This window comes from Pecten maximus, chromosome 19 (genome assembly GCF_902652985.1).
Source record: "Pecten maximus chromosome 19, xPecMax1.1, whole genome shotgun sequence".
Classification (NCBI taxonomy): Eukaryota; Metazoa; Mollusca; class Bivalvia; order Pectinida; family Pectinidae; genus Pecten; species Pecten maximus.
In genome coordinates this window covers 3,046,708-3,071,491 of record NC_047033.1, presented here as the reverse complement: position 1 = coordinate 3,071,491, position 24,784 = coordinate 3,046,708, and the positions used below count along the sequence as shown (strand labels likewise).

The 24,784-nt window shown below is 42.2% G+C and overlaps 1 protein-coding gene across 1 annotated transcript in view; it reads right to left on the bottom strand.

Annotated features, from left to right (window-relative positions):
• The window catches only part of LOC117317755 (potassium voltage-gated channel subfamily H member 8-like), a 137,504-nt gene that overhangs the window by 13,552 nt on the left and 99,168 nt on the right, over window positions 1-24,784 (bottom strand). Inside the window, 4 exon segments of the mRNA XM_033872667.1 lie at window positions 2,023-2,254; window positions 3,121-3,284; window positions 5,994-6,149; window positions 10,527-10,757. Coding sequence (XP_033728558.1) covers window positions 2,023-2,254; window positions 3,121-3,284; window positions 5,994-6,149; window positions 10,527-10,757 — 783 coding nt within the window.

Here is a 24,784-nt window from a genome sequence, read left to right as displayed (position 1 = left end):
CAAATCTCGCTGAGGTAGCCCCTAATGTAACAAAATGATGATGCATGGGACATCGTGCGTCTTATTTTATAATCCATCATGATAGGAACTCATGAAAGGAAATATATGCGATAAGCGTCTGGCGTTGATGGTATTATTAATCACGTGTTAAAAGCAACACTGCAAGTACTGTATGCTACCCATCACTGATCTTTTTTGATATGTCTCTTTCGCGTGACATTTATCCACTAGCTTGGGATTTGTGAAAGTTATGCCTCTCTTAACAAATGAGGAAAAAAGAAATTTCTCTACTAATTACCGACCGATTTGTTATCAAATGTTGGTGTTGAAAGAGTTGCTTTTAAACATAGTCATAACCTTTTTTTAAAGAAAACCCTCCTTTATCAACACCAGTCTGGTTTCATGCCGAACCGTTCGACATTACATCAACTTATTGAAATGCATTACAATATTTGTCAAGCTCTGGACGAAAGAAAGCATGCTTGTTTAGTATTTTGTGACATTTCCAAAGCATTTGATAGAGAATGGCAGGATGGCCTAATTATTGAATTTAAAATCGTATGGAATATCTGGCGAACTAGCATAAACAAGATTTTATCTCAATTTCTTGTTCTCGTACTTGTGTTATAAAAGCAGGAGTATCCCAAGGTTCCATCTTAGGCCCGGTATTATTCTCAGTTTAAATCATTATATATTTGTATGTGATGTATTACATTAAGCTACCAGACTGTTCGCTGACCACACTTCTCTTTTAAGTATATCATCTTCCTGTCTAGAAATTTAGGCTGCCCTAAATCTGGACCTCGATTCTTTAAGTAAATGGACAAAAAAATAGTTACTTGATCTTAATGCCAATCCGACCAATGTTTTATTTATTTCTGATACTTTAGCACTAGAGTGCGATGCCTAAACAATGAAATATGTTCAAATCATTTTAAAATGTCATTTCTCGAATTCCTAACTGAAATTCTACCAGATTTTTCGGATACGGTGAACAAATTCTAAAATTCATACGAAATGAAGATAAAACTGGCGTTCTCTTAAGCTTCATTACGATTTATTCAAGTTTAACATTGTAGCTCGGCCCTTCGTGTTTATCTAGATCTCTAAGCGAAAATATATATCACTTCTTTTTAAATGTCCTACTTATCTAAATCACAGGTATGAGTTGTTTCAATATCTTAATTCTTAAAGGATTAATCAAATTACTTTAGAATGATTATTATTATGAGGTATTCCAGATTTTACCTTTGAAGTTAACGAAGATATTTTTTAGGCTGTGAATAAATTCATAAATATTAGCAGTAGATTTAAGTATTAATACTTAAGAATCTCTACAATTGCGAGACTGTACACAGGTTTTTTCTCTCTTTTTTTTTTCAGTCAATTTAAATGTTTTTATCTTTATATTACAAATATTATATCATAATGAATATTATATTATTTATCATCCAGCTAGGCAATTTTGTAAATCCTCGTGTCATTTTCTTGGCAATAAAATATGTTTAAAAAAACTTAAATATCGGACATCGTGCGTCTGTTTTGTAAACCACCATCTAACCTTTATTTGTTTTACAATAATTGCAAAACAAGTTATACCAAGTTATATACATGTAATTCACGCTTGTTGGCCCATATGGAAGCGCGCGTGGGGGCCTTACCGTGAGAAGAACCGGAGTACCCGGGGAAAACTGGTGACGTGTCCAACCGGGGAATCGAACCCCGGACGTCTAGGTGAAAGGAAAGTGCGTTACCACTGTGTCATTCGACAACCTAACCCTTCAGATGATGAATGTGGTATACTAAGTCGATATAATTTGATATACCGACCGGAGAATTTCCATCAATTGTATGAATTGACCACAGGAACGAAATTTCGATGCGGACAATACCGTAAATCCATAAAAATGGCACTTGAAAAATATCGAATAGCCAGAAATTTTGAAACTTAAACGAAATATTCCACTAACTGTATACTCTGTAATAATATAATGAAACTAAAAGATTATGCGTTCGACTTACCAATCATAAAGAGGATTTCTACTAACACATCTGAATATATGGAGCTTCTGTAATCTTGCTCACGTGTGAACGCCGCATTGTATGGTACCATGATGGCCGTGTAAAATGTACACAACAGAATCAGCCAGTCCCAGCCTATCTTAAATATCCCATAATGCGATATCACATAACGAGATTTCTTCACTTCCTGCACTTTGTATTCTGGCATTTTACCGGAAATGGATTCTGTGAGCTAAAATAAATACAAGACATAAATTAAATGTTTACCAGTGTGTTCGTAGAAGTAATAAAAAGTGCTTGACGATCAAAGAACAGATTAGATATATTTGAAATATGAATCAGTTTGAATACAAATATCATTTTAAAATAAAATGTTAAGAAAGCGGTCAAAATGAATATGCAATCGTGAGCGATAGAGGGCGCTGCCTATCATGATTGGCGAGAATCGGATCACTTCGCATGTGTATAAATCATTAGAATTTCAAACTTTGAAATGAATTTATCAACGGAATTTCATGTATGGCTGTATCTGTTTCTCATAAAAAATGACTTTAAGATTGATAAAATTGTGTTAAAAATATTACTAATATGTTTTATGGTATTGTATATATATTTTACTATATTCGTCAGTGACGGAAAACAGCTGAATTTTAGAATCTTAGCACGTGCGTCAATGCTTATTTTTGATGGCTGATGCATGATAAATAGAAGTCATGACCAGTGTTTTAGAACAATAAGCTGTATATATGGCTCGGGACAGAAAGACAAAAGTGCCTCGCCAAGCACGTCACTTTAGTCTTTCTTTACCCTCGCCAAAATACAGCTTATATTTCAAGACACTTGCCATGTATTTTCTAAAAAAAATTTGATTTCCTAGAATCCTAGGACACATTTTCGCTTGTGGATTCAATTTTGAAATAAAAATTTACAAACAAAAGCAGATGAGCAAATATGATTTATCGCGAATATCTAATCACACATGCATATAGATGGACGTATTTCATCATTTATCTGGCCGAGGTTAGACAGTACTCAAGGTATCGCTTTTAGCGAAAATAAGCCTCGCAGACATTACTACATTTTCAGAAACTCACGTACCTTGTTAAGCTTTTGTAGTTTACTTTTGGCTTTGTTTTGTTTCTCAAACTGTCCCGACAGATGATAGAGTACTGCTCGACTGCGCCTGCGCTGATAGTTACAGTTGGTCGGCATATCTGCCCGACATCGCACACTTGGTGGGCGGAAGTTTTCGTCGAGGTCATCTATAACCGGAAGTGAAGCAGTGTAAACAGGAAGTTGATATTAATAAAAACATATCCCACTAGATCTATATTCCTATGACTCTATACGTATTCAATCATCAAATTATATTTAAATCTAGACTGGAAATTCATGTAAATGAACCAAATCATGAAACTGTTTATCCTGCCACATGCGTGTATTCCTACAAATCTCTTGCGATCAAAATCAACTTTGACACACGAAGAACTCGCGAACTACTGAATGCATAACATATATATTTGTTATTGAGCTGCTCTCCCTACCAAAGATTTTTTTATTATCTTGTGCCAGATTTTTAGAATGACTCCAGAAGAAATCAATTCTGCAAATTAAATCCTATTAAGTTGGGGTTTTTTTTCTCATGAAGATAATGTATTCACCACAGATAGCGAAAATCATTGGTTCCTTGAGTGTGTAGGCTTGAACAAATGAAAATCATAGCAAAAAAAAGAATAACTGAAAATACATAAAAAATAGATGATACAAAATGGATCATATGTACAAAGTCAATCTATGTTTCAATGCAATGTACCTGTTTCGTTTTCATAACGTAAAGTGACCTTTGCCTTGGAAGTATCGATTTTTTTTTTATTGATAAAATGAAAACCTAGACGTCCATTGAAATAACTCTGACTCTGATAGTGTAAAATATTGATCAGGTCGGCGATATAGTTCATATAGTTACGCTGGGGACACTTGCACCGACACCAAAGTACACTGACATTTATTATTTTCTCAAGACACGTCTTCAGATAATATAAATTCATTTTTAACACGCGCCTATTTTGATTAGAATGACAACGTGCATTTGTGACGTTTTTAATTCTGGTGAAATATTCCTTGTGGGAGTCATGCTTAGAATTTAATGTTATGCTGACAGTGCGCAACAGCCTCGAGACGAAACTAACATTCCTTGAAGATTAAAACAATAAAAGAAAGCCTGGCCATAAATTCTTGACATTGTTTGTTTCGAATATTATGTAACAGACTGACACAATTTAATTCAAGGAGCATAGTTTGGAGAATATAGAGCAACGAAAATAAAAAGTTATTCAGAAACACCAGTGATGAACGAAGACATTTTATGGCTCGAGACGTTTGTATAATATCCGATCGCCTAGCCAGACAAACAGCTTCTACCACTGTGTCATAACTAAATTATTATCATTACAAATGTATTACTTTCGTTAAATGAAATTTACCTTAGAATTATTGATTTTTTTTTTCTTTGATGGCAAAAATCATTACCTAAATGTTCATCAAAACCGAGATTTGCCAAGGGCAGAAAATTGATCAGATCGAGGATAGATAGACACAGTATTATGCTTAGGACAATTGAACCGAGAAAAGTACATTTGAACGTTTGTCATTTTCCCGAAACAAATAAAAAAACATATCGGTTCATTACTAATGCACACTTTTCTGATAAGAAAGAATACGCATAATTGTTTTGGCGATTTAATTGCTGTTAAAGAATTCCCTGTGGGTTTCGTGTTTAAAAATGTGTGTTATGCTTATTATTTGTAAGACATCGTGGCGAACGAATTCCGATTAAAAATGACAATAAAACAAACAAACTGCGAACCTGTAGCAAATGTATAGATATATAAACCTGGATGCGAAATATGCTTCTAAAATTGCAAATTAATTGTGGTTGTCTCCCTTATAACACACAGCAACCTCGCTCTCTCGCCGTCCTCGACTAACGTGATAGATTGATGGGTCGCGATATGTCTCTATGTCTTCCTTGGTTTGTTTTTGTTAAACGTCCTATTGACAGCCAGGGTCATTTAAGGACGTGCCAGGTTGGAGGTGGAGGAAAGCCAGAGTACCCGGAGAAAAACCACCGGCCTACGGTCAGTACCTGGCAACTGCCCCACGTAGGTTTCGAACTCGCAACCCAGTGGTGGAGGGCGAGTGTTAAAGTGTCGGGACACCTTAACCACTCGGCCACCGCGGCCCCTTCATCCGCTACCCTAGTTTTGTATATATTGAATATGTCTTGGTTAAGGTCTCAGGAAAAAAAACATGCTGGAAAACTAAATAGAAGAAACTAATCATTTTGTTTAATTCACAAGATTGTGTGTGCAGGTCCTTTAGTTTGCCATGATATATCCCATGGTTGCGTAGAGCGAAAGTAAACGCAACCCCTTAAAACCAAGGACGACCCTTTCCTTCTCTTTTGCGAAAGTAAACGCAAACCCTTAATACCAAGGACGACCCTTTCCTTCTCTTTCTCTCTCTATACGGCGCGAAAGTAAACGCAAACCCTTAAAATTAAGGACGACCCTTTCCTTCTCTTTCTGTCTCTCTGTACGGTGCGAAACTGAACGTAACCCCTTAATATTGAGGACGACTGTTTCATTCTCTGCGCTCTATGTACAGAAAAAGTAAGTCTTTGTTCTGCCTTTGTTATAATCGTTTTGTAAAAGGACTTGAAATATAATGATATTTCCTAAGCTAAATTATAATTTGCTTTGTTTTGTTTTATTAACATTTAGCCTTTGGGCTAATTAGCATATAAACTCGTACTACCCAGGGTACAGTATTAAGCGATTCAGGTATACTGACATACATGTATAGAGAGGTAGGGGAGTGGGGGTTGGGTGTTGCAATTTGGACACGTGCTCATAGCTTAGATGAGAACCCATTTAGAAAGTGATCACGTGGTTTGTCATATTCATACCTACCGTCGCTTTCGTCATCATCGCTGCTCTCCTTTTCCGGGATATCGGTAGACGATGATCGGTCTCGACTTATGTCTTTGTAGGATACCAAAAACAACACAATTTGGCTTTTCTCATTCTTGATGGGGATGATATCCAGCAAACACCAAAACGTCAGGCCTGAACAAACACAAACACAGAGACTGTAGCAGGGTAAAGAGGCTATACTGAGGAAACCGTGTATGGTGACCTTAATATCTCAGCGCAATTTCCTTAAAGAGGCTTGCCCGCAGAGAGATCAGAAAAAATGGCTAATAGAAAAAGATTTTTTACACATGACAGATTGTTGGAATTGTTGAGTTTTTCATTTTATTTTCCTTATAAAACGCTGAAAAGTGATATTAAAACCTCATTTTTTACATATTATTTATTTAATCGCAACCCGCAATAAGTCCCCGCTATAAAGTGGAGTCTAATTTGATTGACACATCAAAGAAACAAGCACGTGCACAGTGCCGCACAGTGATAACTTCAAAGGCAGCGGCGATTTACAAAGAAGATTTGCCGTTATATTCCATACATTTCCCTCTCAGGTTGAGTTTTAAAACGTCTTTAAATACATATTCTGTAATTGTTTTCAAGAAATAAAGTCGGAAAGCCTCTAATTTTGTCACATAGAAACGTGTACTGAAGTTTATTTAGTGATCGGAGATGTGCCGTTTACCGGTCCGTCTGCGGGTAAGCCTCTTTAAAGAGGTATTCCTTTGTTCGGACATCAAAAACATGTACAATTTCTATTACTGAAATTTATGTCCGAACGATGATTATACGAATATCCGTGCCTACATGCAATGAACTTAGCGCCGAAATGTACAAGAAAAAGGTGTATCGTACACAAATACCGTATGTCTTTGCAGTAAGTAGTGATACTGCGGGTCGAATTAAGAGTTTTCAGGACTCAATACTCGAAGAACATTGCTTCATCTTGATAGTAAAACTGCATTATTAATGTAAATAATTTTAACTTTTACAGCTTGGAAAAATACAAATTTTCCAGTAAGTTTAATTTTGACGGCCTAAACTTTATTCAAACGAAGGAATGTCCATTTAACACTTAAGTAGGTCCTACCTGTCTGTGTAACCCTATCCTTTGGAACAGACCACATCAATACCAGTGTGTTATTTATGAAGTTGCTGTTACACACCCACATATACATGCGCTATACGTTTTACTGAGTGGTGCAGGTTATTAAAGTCATAAATATCATAAATATTTAAATGGTATTTGAATTCCATTGAACAATTCAGATTATCTACCTGGGATCATAGTATTTAACTGGTTAGTATATTTTTAACAAATGGCCTCCATGATGCATTATCCAAAGTTACATAGACGAATATTTTAAGAATTAAAGAAGTTTAAATTTATGAATTTACTCATAATCTTTAAAAGAAAAATGCACGTTCACAATACACGTCCCAGAATTTCTTTTTCGATACGTTATATAAGTATGAAGGAGTGTTAAAATCGTTTTGCACACAAAAAGTACCATGAAAATGTATCCAGATAATGTTACGTTCTCAACGTGAGAGGTGGGGTAGCGAAACGAGACTATGAGTCATAGCATTAATTATTGGACACGTCTAGCTTCAGACCTGGTAGCGTTGTAAAATACTTTAATCAACCTGCTTCGCTTAATCCCCTTCACTTTTACAGTGGGTGGGAACTGCAGGGATTGCCTTCACGAGATAGATTAAGGTGATCGAGAACTTAGCGGTGGATTTTGGAGATGCTTTGGCTGGAAAAAGACTTTGAATTCAAAATCTGAATCAAAATGAAAGCTATTGTCTGCGAAGCAATAGTATTACGTTCACACGCAATATATTGTTGTTCTATGCCCTTCCCCAGTTCCCACATATCTTTTACTATGAACAATCGAAATTTTACACAGAACTTATGATATAAGTGGCAGGCCTTCGGATATCTAATCAACCGTGAGGCTGACAAATGGAGAATTAATTATATAGAAATTAAAATCATTTTTATCACACAGCTAATTCATATGTAATTGGTAAGCTGCCCATGTTGGTTAAGTTTCAAGTAATAGTTATAAAGGTAAGTGGCTGATGGAATAGGGTTTGTACAGTTGTTCCACTGGTTCGAGTTCTTGATGGTAACGTCAAATCACAAAAGTGCCTAAAGTTAAAATTGAATGATTAAGCATTGTCTTTGATACATGTGCCTGTTTTGAAAAATGTGTGATAAGTCAAGCCTTATATGAAGACCAAAAAAATAAACATCTGTCACTCCTACACTGACCATAGTCCACCATCACACATCCGTCACTCCTACACTGACCATAGTCCACCATTACACATCCGTCACTCCTACACTGACCATAGTCCACCATTACACATCCGTCACTCCTACACTGACCATAGTCCACCATTACACACCCGTCACTCCTATGCTGACCATAGTCCACCATTACACATCCATCACTCCTACACTGACCATAGTCCACCATTACAGATCCGTCACTCCTACACTGACCATAGTCCACCATTACACATCCGTCACTCCTACACTGACCATAGTCCACCATTACACACCCGTCACTCCTACACTGACCATAGTCCACCATTACACATCCGTCACTCCTACACTGACCATAGTCCACCATTACACATCCGTCACTCCTACACTGACCATAGTCCACCATTACACATCCGTCACTCCTACACTGACCATAGTCCACCATTACACATCCGTCACTCCTACACTGACCATAGTCCACCATTACACATCCGTCACTCCTACACTGACCACTTTCCATAGTCCACCATTACACATCCGTCACTCCTACACTGACCATAGTCCACCATTACACATCCGTCACTCCTACACTGACCATAGTCCACCATTACACATCCGTCACTCCTACACTGACCATAGTCCACCATTACACATCCGTCACTCCTACACTGACCATAGTCCACCATTACACATCCGTCACTCCTACACTGACCATAGTCCACCATTACACATCCGTCACTCCTACACTGACCATAGTCCACCATTACACATCCGTCACTCCTACACTGACCATAGTCCACCATTACACATCCGTCACTCCTACACTGACCATAGTCCACCATTACACATCCGTCACTCCTACACTGACCATAGTCCACCATTACACATCCGTCACTCCTACACTGACCATAGTCCACCATTACACATCCGTCACTCCTACACTGACCATAGTCCACCATTACAATCCGTCACTCCTACACTGACCATAGTCCACCATTACACATCCGTCACTCCTACACTGACCATAGTCCACCATTACACATCCGTCACTCCTACACTGACCATAGTCCACCATTACACATCCGTCACTCCTACACTGACCATAGTCCACCATTACACATCCGTCACTCCTACACTGACCATAGTCCACCATTACACATCCGTCACTCCTACACTGACCATAGTCCACCATTACACATCCGTCACTCCTACACTGACCATAGTCCACCATTACACATCCGTCACTCCTACACTGACCATAGTCCACCATTACACATCCGTCACTCCTACACTGACCATAGTCCACCATTACACATCCGTCACTCCTACACTGACCATAGTCCACCATTACACACCCGTCACTCCTATGCTGACCATAGTCCACCATTACACATCCGTCACTCCTACACTGACCATAGTCCACCATTACACATCCGTCACTCCTACACTGACCATAGTCCACCATTACACACCCGTCACTCCTATGCTGACCATAGTCCACCATTACACATCCGTCACTCCTACATTGACCTTAGTCCACCATTACACATCCATCACTCCTACACTGACCATAGTCCACCATTACACATTCGTCACTCCTACACTGACCATAGTCCACCATTACACACCCGTCACCCATACACTGATCATAGTCCACCATTTCACATCCGTCACTCCTACACTGACCATAGTCCACCATTACACATCCGTCACTCCTACACTGACCATAGTCCACCATTACACATCCGTCACTCCTACACTGACCATAGTCCACCATTACACATCCGTCACTCCTACACTGACCATAGTCCACCATTACACATCCGTCACTCCTACACTGACCATAGTCCACCATTACACATCCGTCACTCCTACACTGACCATAGTCCACCATTACACATCCGTCACTCCTACACTGACCATAGTCCACCATTACACATCCGTCACTCCTACACTGACCATAGTCCACCATTACACATCCGTCACTCCTACACTGACCATAGTCCACCATTACACATCCGTCACTCCTACACTGACCATAGTCCACCATTACACATCCGTCACTCCTACACTGACCATAGTCCACCATTACACATCCGTCACTCCTACACTGACCATAGTCCACCATTACACATCCGTCACTCCTACACTGACCATAGTCCACCATTACACATCCATCACTCCTACACTGACCACCTTTCAATAGTCCGTCATTACATAACTCTCGCCTCTGCACTTACCACCTTTCCGATAAAGTAGAATTTCAGTTTTAATTTCTTCGATGTTTTCCAGTGCCTCGTCAATCTTCTCCTTTTCTGTCTCATTCGTCTTCGGTCCTCGGAGAAACTTACAGGAACAACTCTTCCCCATCACGTGCGCTCTTGAGTATCCGGTTAGTTCACAGAAACCGTCCGAGCAGTAGACGATTGGACAGCCTGTCGCCTGGGCGTTGCCGAGCACGAAGTTACTGTCTGTAAAACGAAGACAACAACAATTATTTGATGTGGTTTTAAAATGATAATTAGATGATAAACAGCAAAGTCACATTTTTATTATTTGATATTTAAAACCAACTGAATTATTAGGATAAAGCGTTTAAAATGACAGAAATTCTGTTTTCAACACCTAAACTATCTTGTTTCATGGATGAAACGAAAGTACATGCTAGTTTGTTACAGTCTAGATGTATTTGGGCCTATTAAAAAGTGTTAAGAGTATTTTCAGGCATTTTAGTTCGCTTAAAAAGTGATATCATACAAAATACCAGATAATGGTCAGATACGCTCTTAATGCGATTGGTCCAAATAAATATAACTACTAGCAACTACAACTCGTGTCCAAGGCCCTGTGGCCATCCTTATAACGTGTGGGCTAGTTATCTAACTTGTGGCGATGTTTCTATATAGGTAATCTCCCGCTCTCCGTTCATAATACGTATTTCCGAAAAGTACAGTTATAATCTACAAGTAAAATTGTCCATCCAACAAACTCCGTGTCATAGTTTAACATGAGCGAATAATACTGTATACAATGTTTTCTCCAAACCACTATGATACATCACTCGCTGCAATCGAAAGAGTATGAAGTCAATTTCATCATTCTACTCGAGTGGTTTCTTATCCTGTCCACGGAGTGGTCGAAAACATCAATCTATATCCGTCCGTCCGTCCGTCCGTACTCAAACAGATATACATGTACTTGTGGGGTGAATTCGCGATTCATTCCGTGCAACTATCATCATCGCCTATAGGAGACGAAATTTAATGTTTGATCCGATAATTCATCATTCAACCTCTCTGCGCATGCGCGTAAGAGTGTAATCCGTTAACCAATCAAAACTTGTGCGTTGCACTCACAAGTTCACAGGACAAACGACACTCATAAAAAGCGACAGGACGGAGATATATTGCATCGCATTTCTTTAATGCAATGCAGTGAATTAGGATTTTCTAAAAAAAAAAAAAAAATCATGCATAGACTTTGGCAGTATATTGAAATATAATGGAATTGTTTCTTACAAGTATATAAAAGACAATGTTGTTTGTTATGTGCGAGAAGAAAGAGCAATGGAAACATTATGTACACATCTAGGTTCCAACCAACGACCTCGCTCTCTACAAGCGGACGCCCGACCACTTGGCAAAACATTTAAAAGCGTAATTTCCACCAACCCGACCTAGCCAGGTGATATATAATTAATTTCTCCCAGCGTGCATTGCGGATGACACGTAGCTTGCACAATGCACTATGGGAGATATTGGTTAATGATAGCTTGTCACCATGATCTTGCTAAGATTGTCTCAAAAAAGAACTGTTTGTAATAACGAAACAGTCATTAGTGTCTTAAAGTCAAAACAACATGCCCATGACAACACTGCATTGTTTTAATCATACATGATCGTTATGCTCCGGTGTAACGTGGAAATATGACCGCTAGAAATTTGACCGAAGGAACGATTTCTATCGGAGTCACATTTTCATGATAAAATGGTTCTGACAGTGTCTAAAAGATACCGATTGCACATTTTCATCTTGTGCGTATTTGATTAGATTTAATACAAAACCATTAGTCAGAGACAACCAGAACTCTGAACTGGTTATAAAATACATAAATCTTACAAGATACTTAATACAATTTCTGTGTGTGAACATTTTGAAGGATATCGAGGAAAGGCTAAATCAGTCTAATTACGGTAATTGCAGGATAATTGCTGTGTATTGGCAGTGTCAATAAATATCTCCATGGAGAAATGTAAAAACGTCAACACATGCTGACAGAGCGAATTGCGAACCTTTCATGAAAATCGTCTCGCTTGGCAAATTATATGATGTCTTGCAAGGACTCGGCACTTTAATAACTCTTCAAACGCTGTCTCAGCACCACAGAGCTCATATATAACATTTTTGATGACGGAGAGTAGCTGACTTACGGCAACAGCATCTCTTTCAAGTTTGTTTTATTCCTCGACTCGCCTCGACGGGAAGCCACTGCAAAACCACCTTGACATGGTTCACGACTATTTCAGCGTATTTTTGTTTTTAGAAATACATTAGAACAGTTTTTTTTTGGTTAGAAATCCTGACTATCAAAATTTTGAAATAATTTTTGCATTTTTATGAAGCTGAAGCTCTCGCAACAGCCGAAGCTATATGATGACGGAAATCAAGAAAGATGAGCAGAAAAAGTACATGTTAGAGCGCTCTGGAAAGGTTACAGGCTATCAGACTCGACAACAGAATGCCCGCCATTTCAGCACCAATTAGTGAACATCGCTGGTAAGACACTATAGCGGTATCTCTCGGAATCGAAGCCTCGCTAAAGCCTAACTTAATTAGACATGTATTCGCAGACATCAATAGCTGTCGTTAAATAGATGACACTCAAGGACAAAAAATCAATCCGCCATGTCAATACCATTATAGAGAGCAGTAAACAGGCGCACACATTGAAGAAAGTGATGTTTGTCCTGAACGACAGCAAATAGTGCAAACTGTATTTAAACTGACACCTGAGTAAACAAGTCTCTAGACTGGCTTTAACTGAATCACAGGCAGAATCGATTTGACTAGACATTTAGTCAATCGCCAGTGTAAGTAAACTCGAATCCGACTTAGAGCCGGAAATACATCACGAGAGACAATGACATATCGAGACGTCAAACTGGTGTTCCGGTATGTGACCCCTAACTAGAACCGGATATGGTGCAATGCTCGCCCCATTCTCTAGATCAATTACAGGTACATGTAAATAGCTATACAGAAGCGCTGTGCTGGTCGATAGCTTTGAGGTAGCTATATTAGGTAAATCAACGTTATGCAATAAGCGATTGTCTTCATTTCACGGTGTCTGTGCATCTCGTGTATGTATATAGTTAACGAACCAAAAAGTACGGGATGAGGTGTTTATGTTCGACGATGACGACGATGCTGCTGCTAGATGATGATGATGATGATGATGACGACGACGACGACGACGACGATGATGACGATGATGATGATGATGATGATGATGATGACCCAATATGACCCTAGTTATTGACCCCGTAGGCACTATTCCTTATAAGACTCTGGCTGTTGGTCTCCCCTAGACACAAGTCCTTATATGACCCTCGTTTTTGGTCTCCCATAGAAGCCAGTCCTCATATGACCCTTGTTGTTTGTTGTTGATTACTGTGATAAGCTCCATAAATGACAGTTGTATCATGATTTGTAAAATGCCTCAGTTATCTATCATTTATATCCGAACGTGTTCTTAATAACACAATACTTATACAGAAATCAGACTTCCTGGAATCAAGTGACGGATGTTCGCTCGGTAACCCCTACAACGAAATTAACTGTCGTATTCAATTCCACACATTTCTTTACATATCAGAGCCATTTACAATTATCCCGAGTAATCGAGCATACCCCTTGGGACTCTTCTCTCCTTGGAAGTCCTTGTTAGTTAAAAGACCCGGATGTGTTCTATCTAAAAGCTGCGAGCAATGTCACATTGACGCTTCTAACTCGATTGTTTGACTATTGATGCCTCAATTCTGATTCTGTCAGAACGTGCTATTGAATGTACCTCCCTACGGACTTCTGCTCGCCATGCTGTTGAAATAGTTTTGCAGGCGAATTTCAATGGGCTTTTGTAAATCCTAAAATGGAACCGTCGTAACAATCTTTTGAAATTCAGTCCCCTGGGACGTGTCAAAAGGCCGTCGTTAAACTCTTCCTTATGGGTTGATGACTGGTTGACACACTCTTAAGAACATGTTAAACATCACTCCTCCGGGACGCGTTAACAAACTTTTCTCTCCTCTGCAAACGACTTTCTCCGTCAGCACTTTAGGGTTGAGACGGCTGGTTCATCCGTTTTCAGTACAATGCGACCGGGTTAGGTGTCTTTGTGGGGATCTTTTCATTTCGCAATTTTCAGTCATACAAAGCCAACTGTAATTTGATAGAAACAATTTTGCGTTGATTAATTTTCGCGACTTCTAATCGCCGGCGACAAACGTGGAATTTAATTGCACGCGAAAATGTGTTGGTTTAAAGTATATGGAAACAATTTGACACGCTTTATAAGAAAATGTGTGGCATCATGCGTGGGCACTTAACATTGCATTCGGCATATCGATATTTGATGTATTTTTAGAACACACATTTACATTTAGTAAAAGACGTTGCGAGATACATATTCATAATAATTATTTTCTCAAAGAAATATTTCATGTTTTAAATATCACATCAACTTGAGCACGAGAAATTCCTTCGTTACCATCAGCATGTTTACTTACTATATTACAAATACACACGACTTTGCAGACAAAAAAATTTACGACATCTGGGCCAGGTTTCATCAATGCTCCTTAACTTCAGGATGTTCCTTAATTTAAAATGTTTCCATCGGAAAGCATTTCATAATTTAAGGGACATCTTAGTAAAAGACCCTTTCTAAATTGTCCTTAAATTGTGTTATGATAAGGGATTTTATGAAGTTAAGTGATATTGATGAGAGCTATGATAAGACTAGCGTGTTTGGTTTTCTCTTTTCCTTCCGGTGAAGCGCCATTTAGTCGGCGTGGCGCTATCACAAGGAGACAAACACCAACATTCCACAGCTTCCCATCACCGACACATTCACCACACGCATGCATGTCGCATACAGGGGAGGCCGTCCTTAAATGACCATAGCTATTGAAAGGACGTTAAAAGATAGTTGAAATGAGATGGCAAAGCAAAAACAAAATGCAAGACATTAAATGAAATTTCATACGTCAGCTAGTTGTGAAATAGGACCGACAAAGAAAGACCTTGCCAGAATATGAGAGCAGAACAGAAAATGGATGGCAGACAGCTTGGAGTACCTTATAAAGAGGTGGACAGACAGTGTGGAGTCCTTATAAAGAGGTGGACAGACAGTGTGGAGACCTTATAAAGAGGTGGACAGACAGCGTGGAGTCCTTATAAAGGGGTGGACAGACAGCTTGGAGTACCTTATAAAGGGTTGGGCAGACAGCTTTGAGTCCTTATAAAGGGGTGGACAGACACATTGGAGTCCTTATAAAGGGGTGGACAGACAGCTTGGAGTCCTTATAAAGGGGTGGACAGACAGTGTGGAGTCCTTATAAAGGGGTGGACAGACACATTGGAGTCCTTATAAAAGAGTGGGCAGACAGCTTGGAGTCCGTATAACGGGGTGGACAGACAGCGTGGAGTCCTTATAAAAGGGTGGGCAGACAGCTTAGAGTCCTTATAAAGGGGTGGACAGACAGCTTGGAGTCCTTATAACGGGGTGGACAGACAGCTTGGAGTCCTTAAAAAGGGGTGGACAGACAGTGTGGAGTCCTTATAAAGGGGTGGACAGACACATTGGAGTCCTTATAAAGGGGTGGGCAGACAGCGTGGAGTCCTTATAAAAGGGTGGGCAGACAGCTTAGAGTCCTTATAAAGGGGTGGACAGACAGCTTGGAGTCCTTATAACGGGGTGGACAGACAGCTTGGAGTCCTTATAAAGGGGTGGACAGACAGTGTGGAGTCCTTATAAAGGGGTGGACAGACAGCTTGGAGTCCTTATAAAGGGGTGGGCAGACAGCTTGGAGTCCGTATAACGGGGTGGACAGACAGCGTGGAGTCCTTATAAAAGGGTGGGCAGACAGCTTAGAGTCCTTATAAAGGGGTGGACAGACAGCTTGGAGTCCTTATAACGGGGTGGACAGACGGCGTGGAGTCCTTATAAAGGGGTGGACAGACAGCTTGAAGTCCTTATAAAGAGTTGGGGAGACAGCTTGGAGTCCTTATAAAGGGGTGGACAGACAGCTTGGAGTACCTTATAAAGGGGTGGGCAGACAGCTTGGAGTACCTTATAAAGGGGTGGACAGACAGCTTGAAGTCCTTATAAAGAGTTGGGGAGACAGCTTGGAGTCCATATAAAGGGGTGGGCAGACAGCTTGGAGTCCGTATAAAGGGGTGGACAGACAGCTTGGAGTCCTTATAAAGGGGTGACAGACAGCTTGGAGTCCTTATAAAGGGGTGGACAGACAGCGTGGAGTCCTTATAAAGGGTTGGGCAGACAGCTTGGAGTACCTTATAAAAGGGTGGGCAGACAGCTTGGAGTCCTTATAAAGGGGTGGACAGACAGCTTGGGGTCCGTATAACGGTGTGGACAGACAGCTTGGAGTCCTTATAAAGGGGTGAACTGACAGCGTGGAGTCCTTATAAAGGGGTGGACAGACAGCTTGGAGTCCTTATAAAGGGGTGACAGACACATTGGAGTCCTTATAAAGGGGTGGACAGACAGCTTGGAGTACCTTATAAAAGGGTGGGCAGACAGCTTGGAGTCCGTATAACGGGGTGGACAGACAGCGTGGAGTCCTTATAAAGGGGTGGACAGACACATTGGAGTCCTTATAAAAGAGTGGGCAGACAGCTTGCAGTCCGTATAACGGGGTGGACAGACAGCGTGGAGTCCTTATAAAAGGGTGGGCAGACAGCTTAGAGTCCTTATAAAGGGGTGGACAGACAGCTTGGAGTCCTTATAACGGGGTGGACAGACAGCTTGGAGTCCTTAAAAAGGGGTGGACAGACAGTGTGGAGTCCTTATAAAGGGGTGGACAGACACATTGGAGTCCTTATAAAGGGGTGGGCAGACAGCGTGGAGTCCTTATAAAAGGGTGGGCAGACAGCTTAGAGTCCTTATAAAGGGGTGGACAGACAGCTTGGAGTCCTTATAACGGGGTGGACAGACAGCTTGGAGTCCATATAAAGGGGTGGACAGACAGTGTGGAGTCCTTATAAAGGGGTGGATAGACAGCTTGGAGTCCTTATAAAGGGGTGGGCAGACAGCTTGGAGTCCGTATAACGGGGTGGACAGACAGCGTGGAGTCCTTATAAAAGGGTGGGCAGACAGCTTAGAGTCCTTATAAAGGGGTGGACAGACAGCTTGGAGTCCTTATAACGGGGTGGACAGACGGCGTGGAGTCCTTATAAAGGGGTGGACAGACAGCTTGAAGTCCTTATAAAGAGTTGGGGAGACAGCTTGGAGTCCTTATAAAGGGGTGGACAGACAGCTTGGAGTACCTTATAAAGGGGTGGGCAGACAGCTTGGAGTACCTTATAAAGGGGTGGACAGACAGCTTGAAGTCCTTATAAAGAGTTGGGGAGACAGCTTGGAGTCCATATAAAGGGGTGGGCAGACAGCTTGGAGTCCGTATAAAGGGGTGGACAGACAGCTTGGAGTCCTTATAAAGGGGTGGACAGACAGCTTGGAGTCCATATAAAGGGTTGGGCAGACAGCTTGGAGTCCTTATAAAAGGGTGACAGACAGCTTGGAGTCCTTATAAAGGGGTGGACAGACAGCGTGGAGTCCTTATAAAGGGTTGGGCAGACAGCTTGGAGTACCTTATAAAAGGGTGGGCAGACAGCTTGGAGTCCTTATAAAGGGGTGGACAGACAGCTTGGGGTCCGTATAACGGTGTGGACAGACAGCTTGGAGTCCTTATAAAGGGGTGAACTGACAGCGTGGAGTCCTTATAAAGGGGTGGACAGACAGCTTGGAGTCCTTATAAAGGGGTGACAGACACATTGGAGTCCTTATAAAGGGGTGGACAGACAGCTTGGAGTACCTTATTTACAGGGTGGGCAGACAGCTTGGAGTCCGTATAACGGGGTGGACAGACAGCGTGGAGTCCTTATAAAGGGGTGGACAGACACATTGGAGTCCTTATAAAAGAGTGGGCAGACAGCTTGCAGTCCGTATAACGGGGTGGACAGACAGCGTGGAGTCCTTATAAAAGGGTGGGCAGACAGCTTAGAGTCCTTATAAAGGGGTGGACAGACAGCTTGGAGTCCTTATAACGGGGTGGACAGACGGCGTGGAGTCCTTATAAAGAGTTGGGGAGACAGCGTGGAGACCTTATAAAGGGGTGGGCAGACAGCTTGGAGTCCTTATAAAGGGGTGGACAGACGGCGTGGAGTCCTTATAAAGGGTTGGGCAGACAGCTTGGAGTCCGTATAAAGGGGTGGACAGACAGCTTGGAGTCCTTATAAAGGGGTGGACAGACAGCTTGGAGTCCATATAAAGGGTTGGGCAGACAGCTTGGAGTCCTTATAAAAGGGTGGACAGACAGCTTGGAGTACCTTATAAAAGGGTGGGCAGACAGCGTGGATTCCTTATAAAAGGGTGGGCAGACAGCTTGGAGTCCGTATAACGGTGTGGACGGACAGCTTGGAGTCCTTATAAAGGGGTGGACTGACAGCTTGGAGTCCTTATAAAGGGGTGGACAGACAGCTTGTAGTCCTTATAATGGGGTGGGCAGACAGTGTGGAGTCCTTATAAAGGGTTGGGCAGACAGCGTGGAGTCCTTATAAAGGGGTGGACAGACAGCTTGGAGTCCTTATAAAGGGGTGGACAGACAGCTTGGAGTCCTTATAAAAGGGTGGGCAGACAGCTTGGAGTACCTTATAAAAGAGTGGGCAGACAGCTTGGAGTCCGTATAACGGTGTGGGCAGACAGCTTGGAGTCCGTATAAAGGGGTGAAAAGACAGCTTGGAGTCCTTATAAAGGGTTGGACTGACAGCTTGGAGTCCTTATAAAGGGGTGGACAGACAGCTTGTAGTCCTTATAATGGGGTGGGCAGCCAGTGTGGAGTCCTTATAAAGGGTTGGGCAGACAGCGTGGAGTCCTTATAAAGGGGTGGACAGACAGCTTGGAGTCCTTATAAAGGGGTGGACAGGCAGCTTGGAGTACCTTATAAAGGGGTTGACAGACAGCTTTGGGTCCTTATAAAGGGGTGGACAGGCAGCTTGGAGTCCTTATAAAGGGGTGGACAGACGGCGTGGAGTCCTTATAAAGGGGTGGGCAGACAGCTTGGAGTCCTTTTAAAGGGGTGGACAGACAGCTTGGAGTCCTTATAACGGGGTGGGCAGACAGCTTGGAGTCCTTATAAAGAGGTGGACAAACAGCTTGGAGTCCTTATAAAGGGGTGGACAGACAGCTTAGAGTCCTTATAAAGGGGTGGGCAGACAGCTTGGAGTCCTTATAAAGGTGTTGACAGACAGCTTGGAGTCCTTATAAAGGGGTGGGCAGACAGCTTGGAGTCCTTATAAAGGGGTGACAGACAACGTGGAGTACCTTATAAAGGGGTGGGCAGACAGCTTGGAGTCCTTATAAAGGGGTGACAGACAACGTGGAGACCTTATAAAGGGGTGGACAGACAGCTTGGAGTACCTTATAAAGGGGTGACAGACAACGTGGAGTACCTTATAAAGGGGTGGGCAGACAGCGTGGAGTCCTTATAAAGGGGTGGACAGACAGCTTGGAGTCCTTATAAAGGGGTGACAGACAACGTGGAGTCCTTATAAAGAGGTGGGCAGACAGCGTGTTGTCCTTATAAAGGTGTTGACAGACAGCTTGGAGTCCTTATAAAGGGGTGACAGACAACGTGGAGTACCTTATAAAGGGGTAGGCAGACAGCGTGGAGTCCTTATAAAGGGGTGGACAGACAGCTTGGAGTCCTTATAAAGGGGTGACAGACAACGTGGAGTCCTTATAAAGAGGTGGGCAGACAGCGTGTTGTCCTTATAAAGGGGTGAACAGACAGCGTGGAGTCCTTATAAAGGGGTGGACAGACAGCTTAAAGTCCTTATAAAGGGTTGGGCAGACAGCTTGGAGTCCTTATAAAGGGGTGGGCAGACAGCTTGGAGTCCTTATAAAGGGGTGGGCAGACAGCTTAGAGTCCTTTTAAAGGGGTGACAGACAGCTTGGAGTCCGTATAAAGGGATGAAAAACAGTGTAGAGTCCTTATAAAGGGGTGGACAGACAGCGAGGAGTCCATATAAAGGGGTGCACAGACAGCGTGTTGTCCTTATAAAGGGGTGGACAGACAGCTTTGGGTCCTTATAAAGGGGTGGGCAGACAGCTTGGAGTACTTATAAAGGGATGGGCAGACACCTTGGAGTACCTTATAAAGGGGTGGACAGACAGCTTGGAGTCCTTATAAAGGGGTGGACAGACAGCTTGGAGTCCTTATAAAGGGGTGGACAGACAGCTTAAAGTCCTTATAAAGGGGTGGGCAGACAGTGTGGAGTCCTTATAAAGGGGTGGGCAGACAGCTTGGAGTCCTTATAAAGGGATGGACAAACAGCTTGGAGTCCTTATAAAGGGGTGGGCAGACAGTTTGGAGTCCTTATAAAGGGGTGGACAGACAGCTTGGAGTCCTTATAAAGGGGAGGACAGACAGCTTAGAGTACCTTATAAAGGGGTGGACTGACATCTTGGAGTCCTTATAAAGGGGTGGACAGACAGTGTGGAGTCCTTATAAAGGGGTGGGCAGACAGCGTGGAGTCCTTATAAAGGGGTGGACAGACAGCTTGGAGTCCTTATAAAGGGGTGGACAGACAGCGTGGAGTCCTTATAAAGGGGTGGACAGACAGCTTGGAGTCCTTATAAAGGTGTGGACAGACAGCTTGGAGTCCATATAAATAGGTGGGCAGACAGCTTGGAGTCCTTATAATAAAAAAGTAAAGGGGTGAACAGACAGCGTGGAGTCCATATAAAGGGGTGGACAGACAGCTTGGAGTCCTTATAAAGGGGTGGACAGACAGCTTGGGGTCCTTATAAAGGGGTGGGCAGAGAGCTTGGAGTCCTTATAAAGGGGTGGACAGACAGCTTAGAGTACCTTATAAAGGGGTGGGCAGACACATTGGAGTCCTTATAAAGGAGTGGACAGACAGCGTGGAGTCCTTATAAAGGTGTGGACAGACAGCGTGGAGACCTTATAAAGGGGTGGGCAGACAGCTTGGAGTCCTTATAAAGGGGTGGACAGACACATTGGAGTACCTTATAAAGGGGTGGACAGACAGCTTGGAGTCCTTATAAAGGGGTGGACAGACAGCGTGGAGTCCTTATAAAGGGGTGGACAGACAGCTTGGAGTCCTTATAAAGGGGTGGACAGACAGCTTGGGGTCCATATCAAGGGGTGACAGACAACGTGGAGTCCTTATAAAGGGGTGGGCAGACAGCTTGGAGTCCTTATAAAGGGGTGACAGACAGATTGGAGTCCTTATAAAGGGGTGGACAGACAGCGTGGAGTCCTTATAAAGGGGTGGACAGACAGCGTGGAGTCCTTATAAAGGGGTGGACAGACAGCTTGGAGACCTTATAAAGGAGTGGACAGACAGCGTGGAGTCCTTATAAAGGAGTGGACAGACAGCTTTGAGTCCTTATAAAGGGATGGACAGACAGCTTTGAGTCCTTATAAAGGGGTGGACAGACAGTGTGGAGACCTTATAAAGGGGTGGGCAGACAGCTTGGAGTCCTTATAAAGGGGTGGGCAGACAGATCGGAGTACCTTATAAAGGGGTGGACAGACAGCTTGGAGTCCTTATAAAGGGGTGGACAGACAGCTTGGAGTCCTTATAAAGGGGTGGACAGACAGCTTGGAGTCCTTATAAAGGGGTGGGCAGACAGCGTGGAGTCCTTATAAAGGGGTGGACAGACAGCGTGGAGTCCTTATAAAGGGGTGACAGACAGCGTGGAGTCCTTATAAAGGGGTGGACAGACAGCTTGGAGACCTTATAAAGGGGTGGACAGACAGCGTGGAGTCCTTATAAAGGGGTGGACAGACAGCTTGGAGTCCGTATAAAGGGGTGGACAGACGGCTTGGAGTCCGTATAAAGGGATGAAAAACAGTGTAGAGTCCTTATAAAGGGGTGGACAGACAGCTTTGAGTCCTTATAAAGGGGTGGACAGACAGCTTGGGGTCCTTATAAAGGGGTGGGCAGACAGCTTGGGGTCCTTATAAAGGGGTGGGCAGACAGCGTAGAGTCCTTATAAAGGGGTGGGCAGACAGCGCGGAGTCCATTTAAATACTAAGTACCACCCTCGATACTATAATAGATGCCTATTGACCCTTGTTTTGAAATTCGTGTCAAGTTTCACTGAGCGTGAGTCATTGCTTTGCTTCATCAAAGCGCCCTCTCCATCATTTCGTGACAAACAAAATATCCAAGTGAATCGTATATAACAAAGATGATAGAAGTATTAGTATGCTGAATGAAAATATTTGACCCGAGTGCACTCTGTGAAAAACATTACAAAATTGCTATAACGGTCAATGACAGTATCGCATGCCAGTTTGCCCGAGTTGACCTTGGGTAGGTAAATAACTTTGGCGACACGAGACAATATAGAATCGAGCTCCAGACCCATACCAATGTTCGCCGAGATTAGCCTAACTCGGATGTCAGTCAGATACTTGTAAGTACACCACAATAATGACACACATATGCATCATTAGCCGCCGTCAGAAACCTTAGATATGCATAATTGGCTAATTCTAGCGCGTGCGATCATGCATCTCATCCAGGTGAATAATTTCGTCCTCGAATATTGATCTTATAAAATCTACCGCATCGACATCCCTGGCACCGTTTGAAGCTAATGGGAAATCATGCATAAGGGAAATAAAAACGTTCTACAACTGAAGCGAAGGCGAGTGATGTAATGAGCGAGTGTCGCTGATTTTGAGACACTGTCGCTAAGACTGGCCACACGTGTTTACTGAGGCGTAACAAACAAATCAACAACAAAAACCTATAATATCCCGATCAATAATCCCTTCCTCACATAATCAAACATTGTCGTCGATATCTTTCTCTCACGTGACAGGGAAATTACAGCTCTGATTTCAATTGAATTGTCAATGTGTATCAGTAAATGTGTTTCTCCCACACATATATAAACGCTAGAGGTCGCTTACTTGTGACTGTAAGTAGGTCATGATTTACATCTATTGTTTGGTGTAAACAGCACGCGAGGAGATAAACGAGAAACATAATTCCTTTAGACTGGACAACAAATACTGATTTTGAGCTGAATTCCATGAAATAGATAGATAGCATGATTTTGGAAAATTGTCATGCTTCAATGAGGGAAACCACGTGACCTTTGGGAGCGACATGGCACGAGAAGGAGTGTTCTACACAGTTACTAGGGAATACCTACAAATATGTATCTCATTAACACCCTACAGAGTGTTAATAATAAAAAAAAATGACAACAGCTTGTCCCCTTTGTGGACTAGCGCTTCTAAGTAAACAGACAGCGGTAAAGCTGATAGTATAATATGTAGATGCTAACGTATACACTTAAACCAGATGTTATAGAAGGATGAGACCAGATGTTACAGAAGGATGAGACCAGATGTTACAGAAGGATGAGACCAGGTGTTACAGAAGGATGAGACCAGATGTTACAGAAGGATGAGACCAGATGTTACAGAAGGATGAGACCACATGTAACAGAAGACTGAGACCAGATGTTACAGAAGGATGAGACCAGATGTTATAGAAGGATGAGACCACATGTTACAGAAGGATAAGACCAGATGTTACAGAAGACTGAGACCAGATGTTACAGAAGGATGAGACCAGATGTTACAGAAGGATGAGACCAGATATTACAGAAGGATGAGACCAGATGTTATAGAAGGATGAGACCAGATGTTACAGAAGGATGAGACCACATGTAACAGAAGACTGAGACCAGATGTTACAGAAGGATGAGACCAGATGTTATAGAAGGATGAGACCACATGTTACAGAAGGATAAGACCAGATGTTACAGAAGACTGAGACCAGATGTTACAGAAGACTGAGACCAGATGTTACAGAAGGATGAGACCAGATGTTACAGAAGGATGAGACCACATGTTACAGAAGGATGAGACCAGATGTTACAGAAGGATGAGACCAGATGTTACAGAAGGATGAGACCAGATGTTACAGAAGGATGAGACCACATGTTACAGAAGGATGAGACCAGATGTTACAGAAGGATGAGACCAGATGTTACAGAAGGATGAGACCAGATGTTATAGAAGGATGAGACCAGATGTTACTGAACAATGAGACCAGATGTTACTGAAGGAGGAGACCACATGTTACAGAAGGATGAGACCAGATGTTACAGAAGGATGACACCACATGTTATAGAAGGATGAGACCAGAT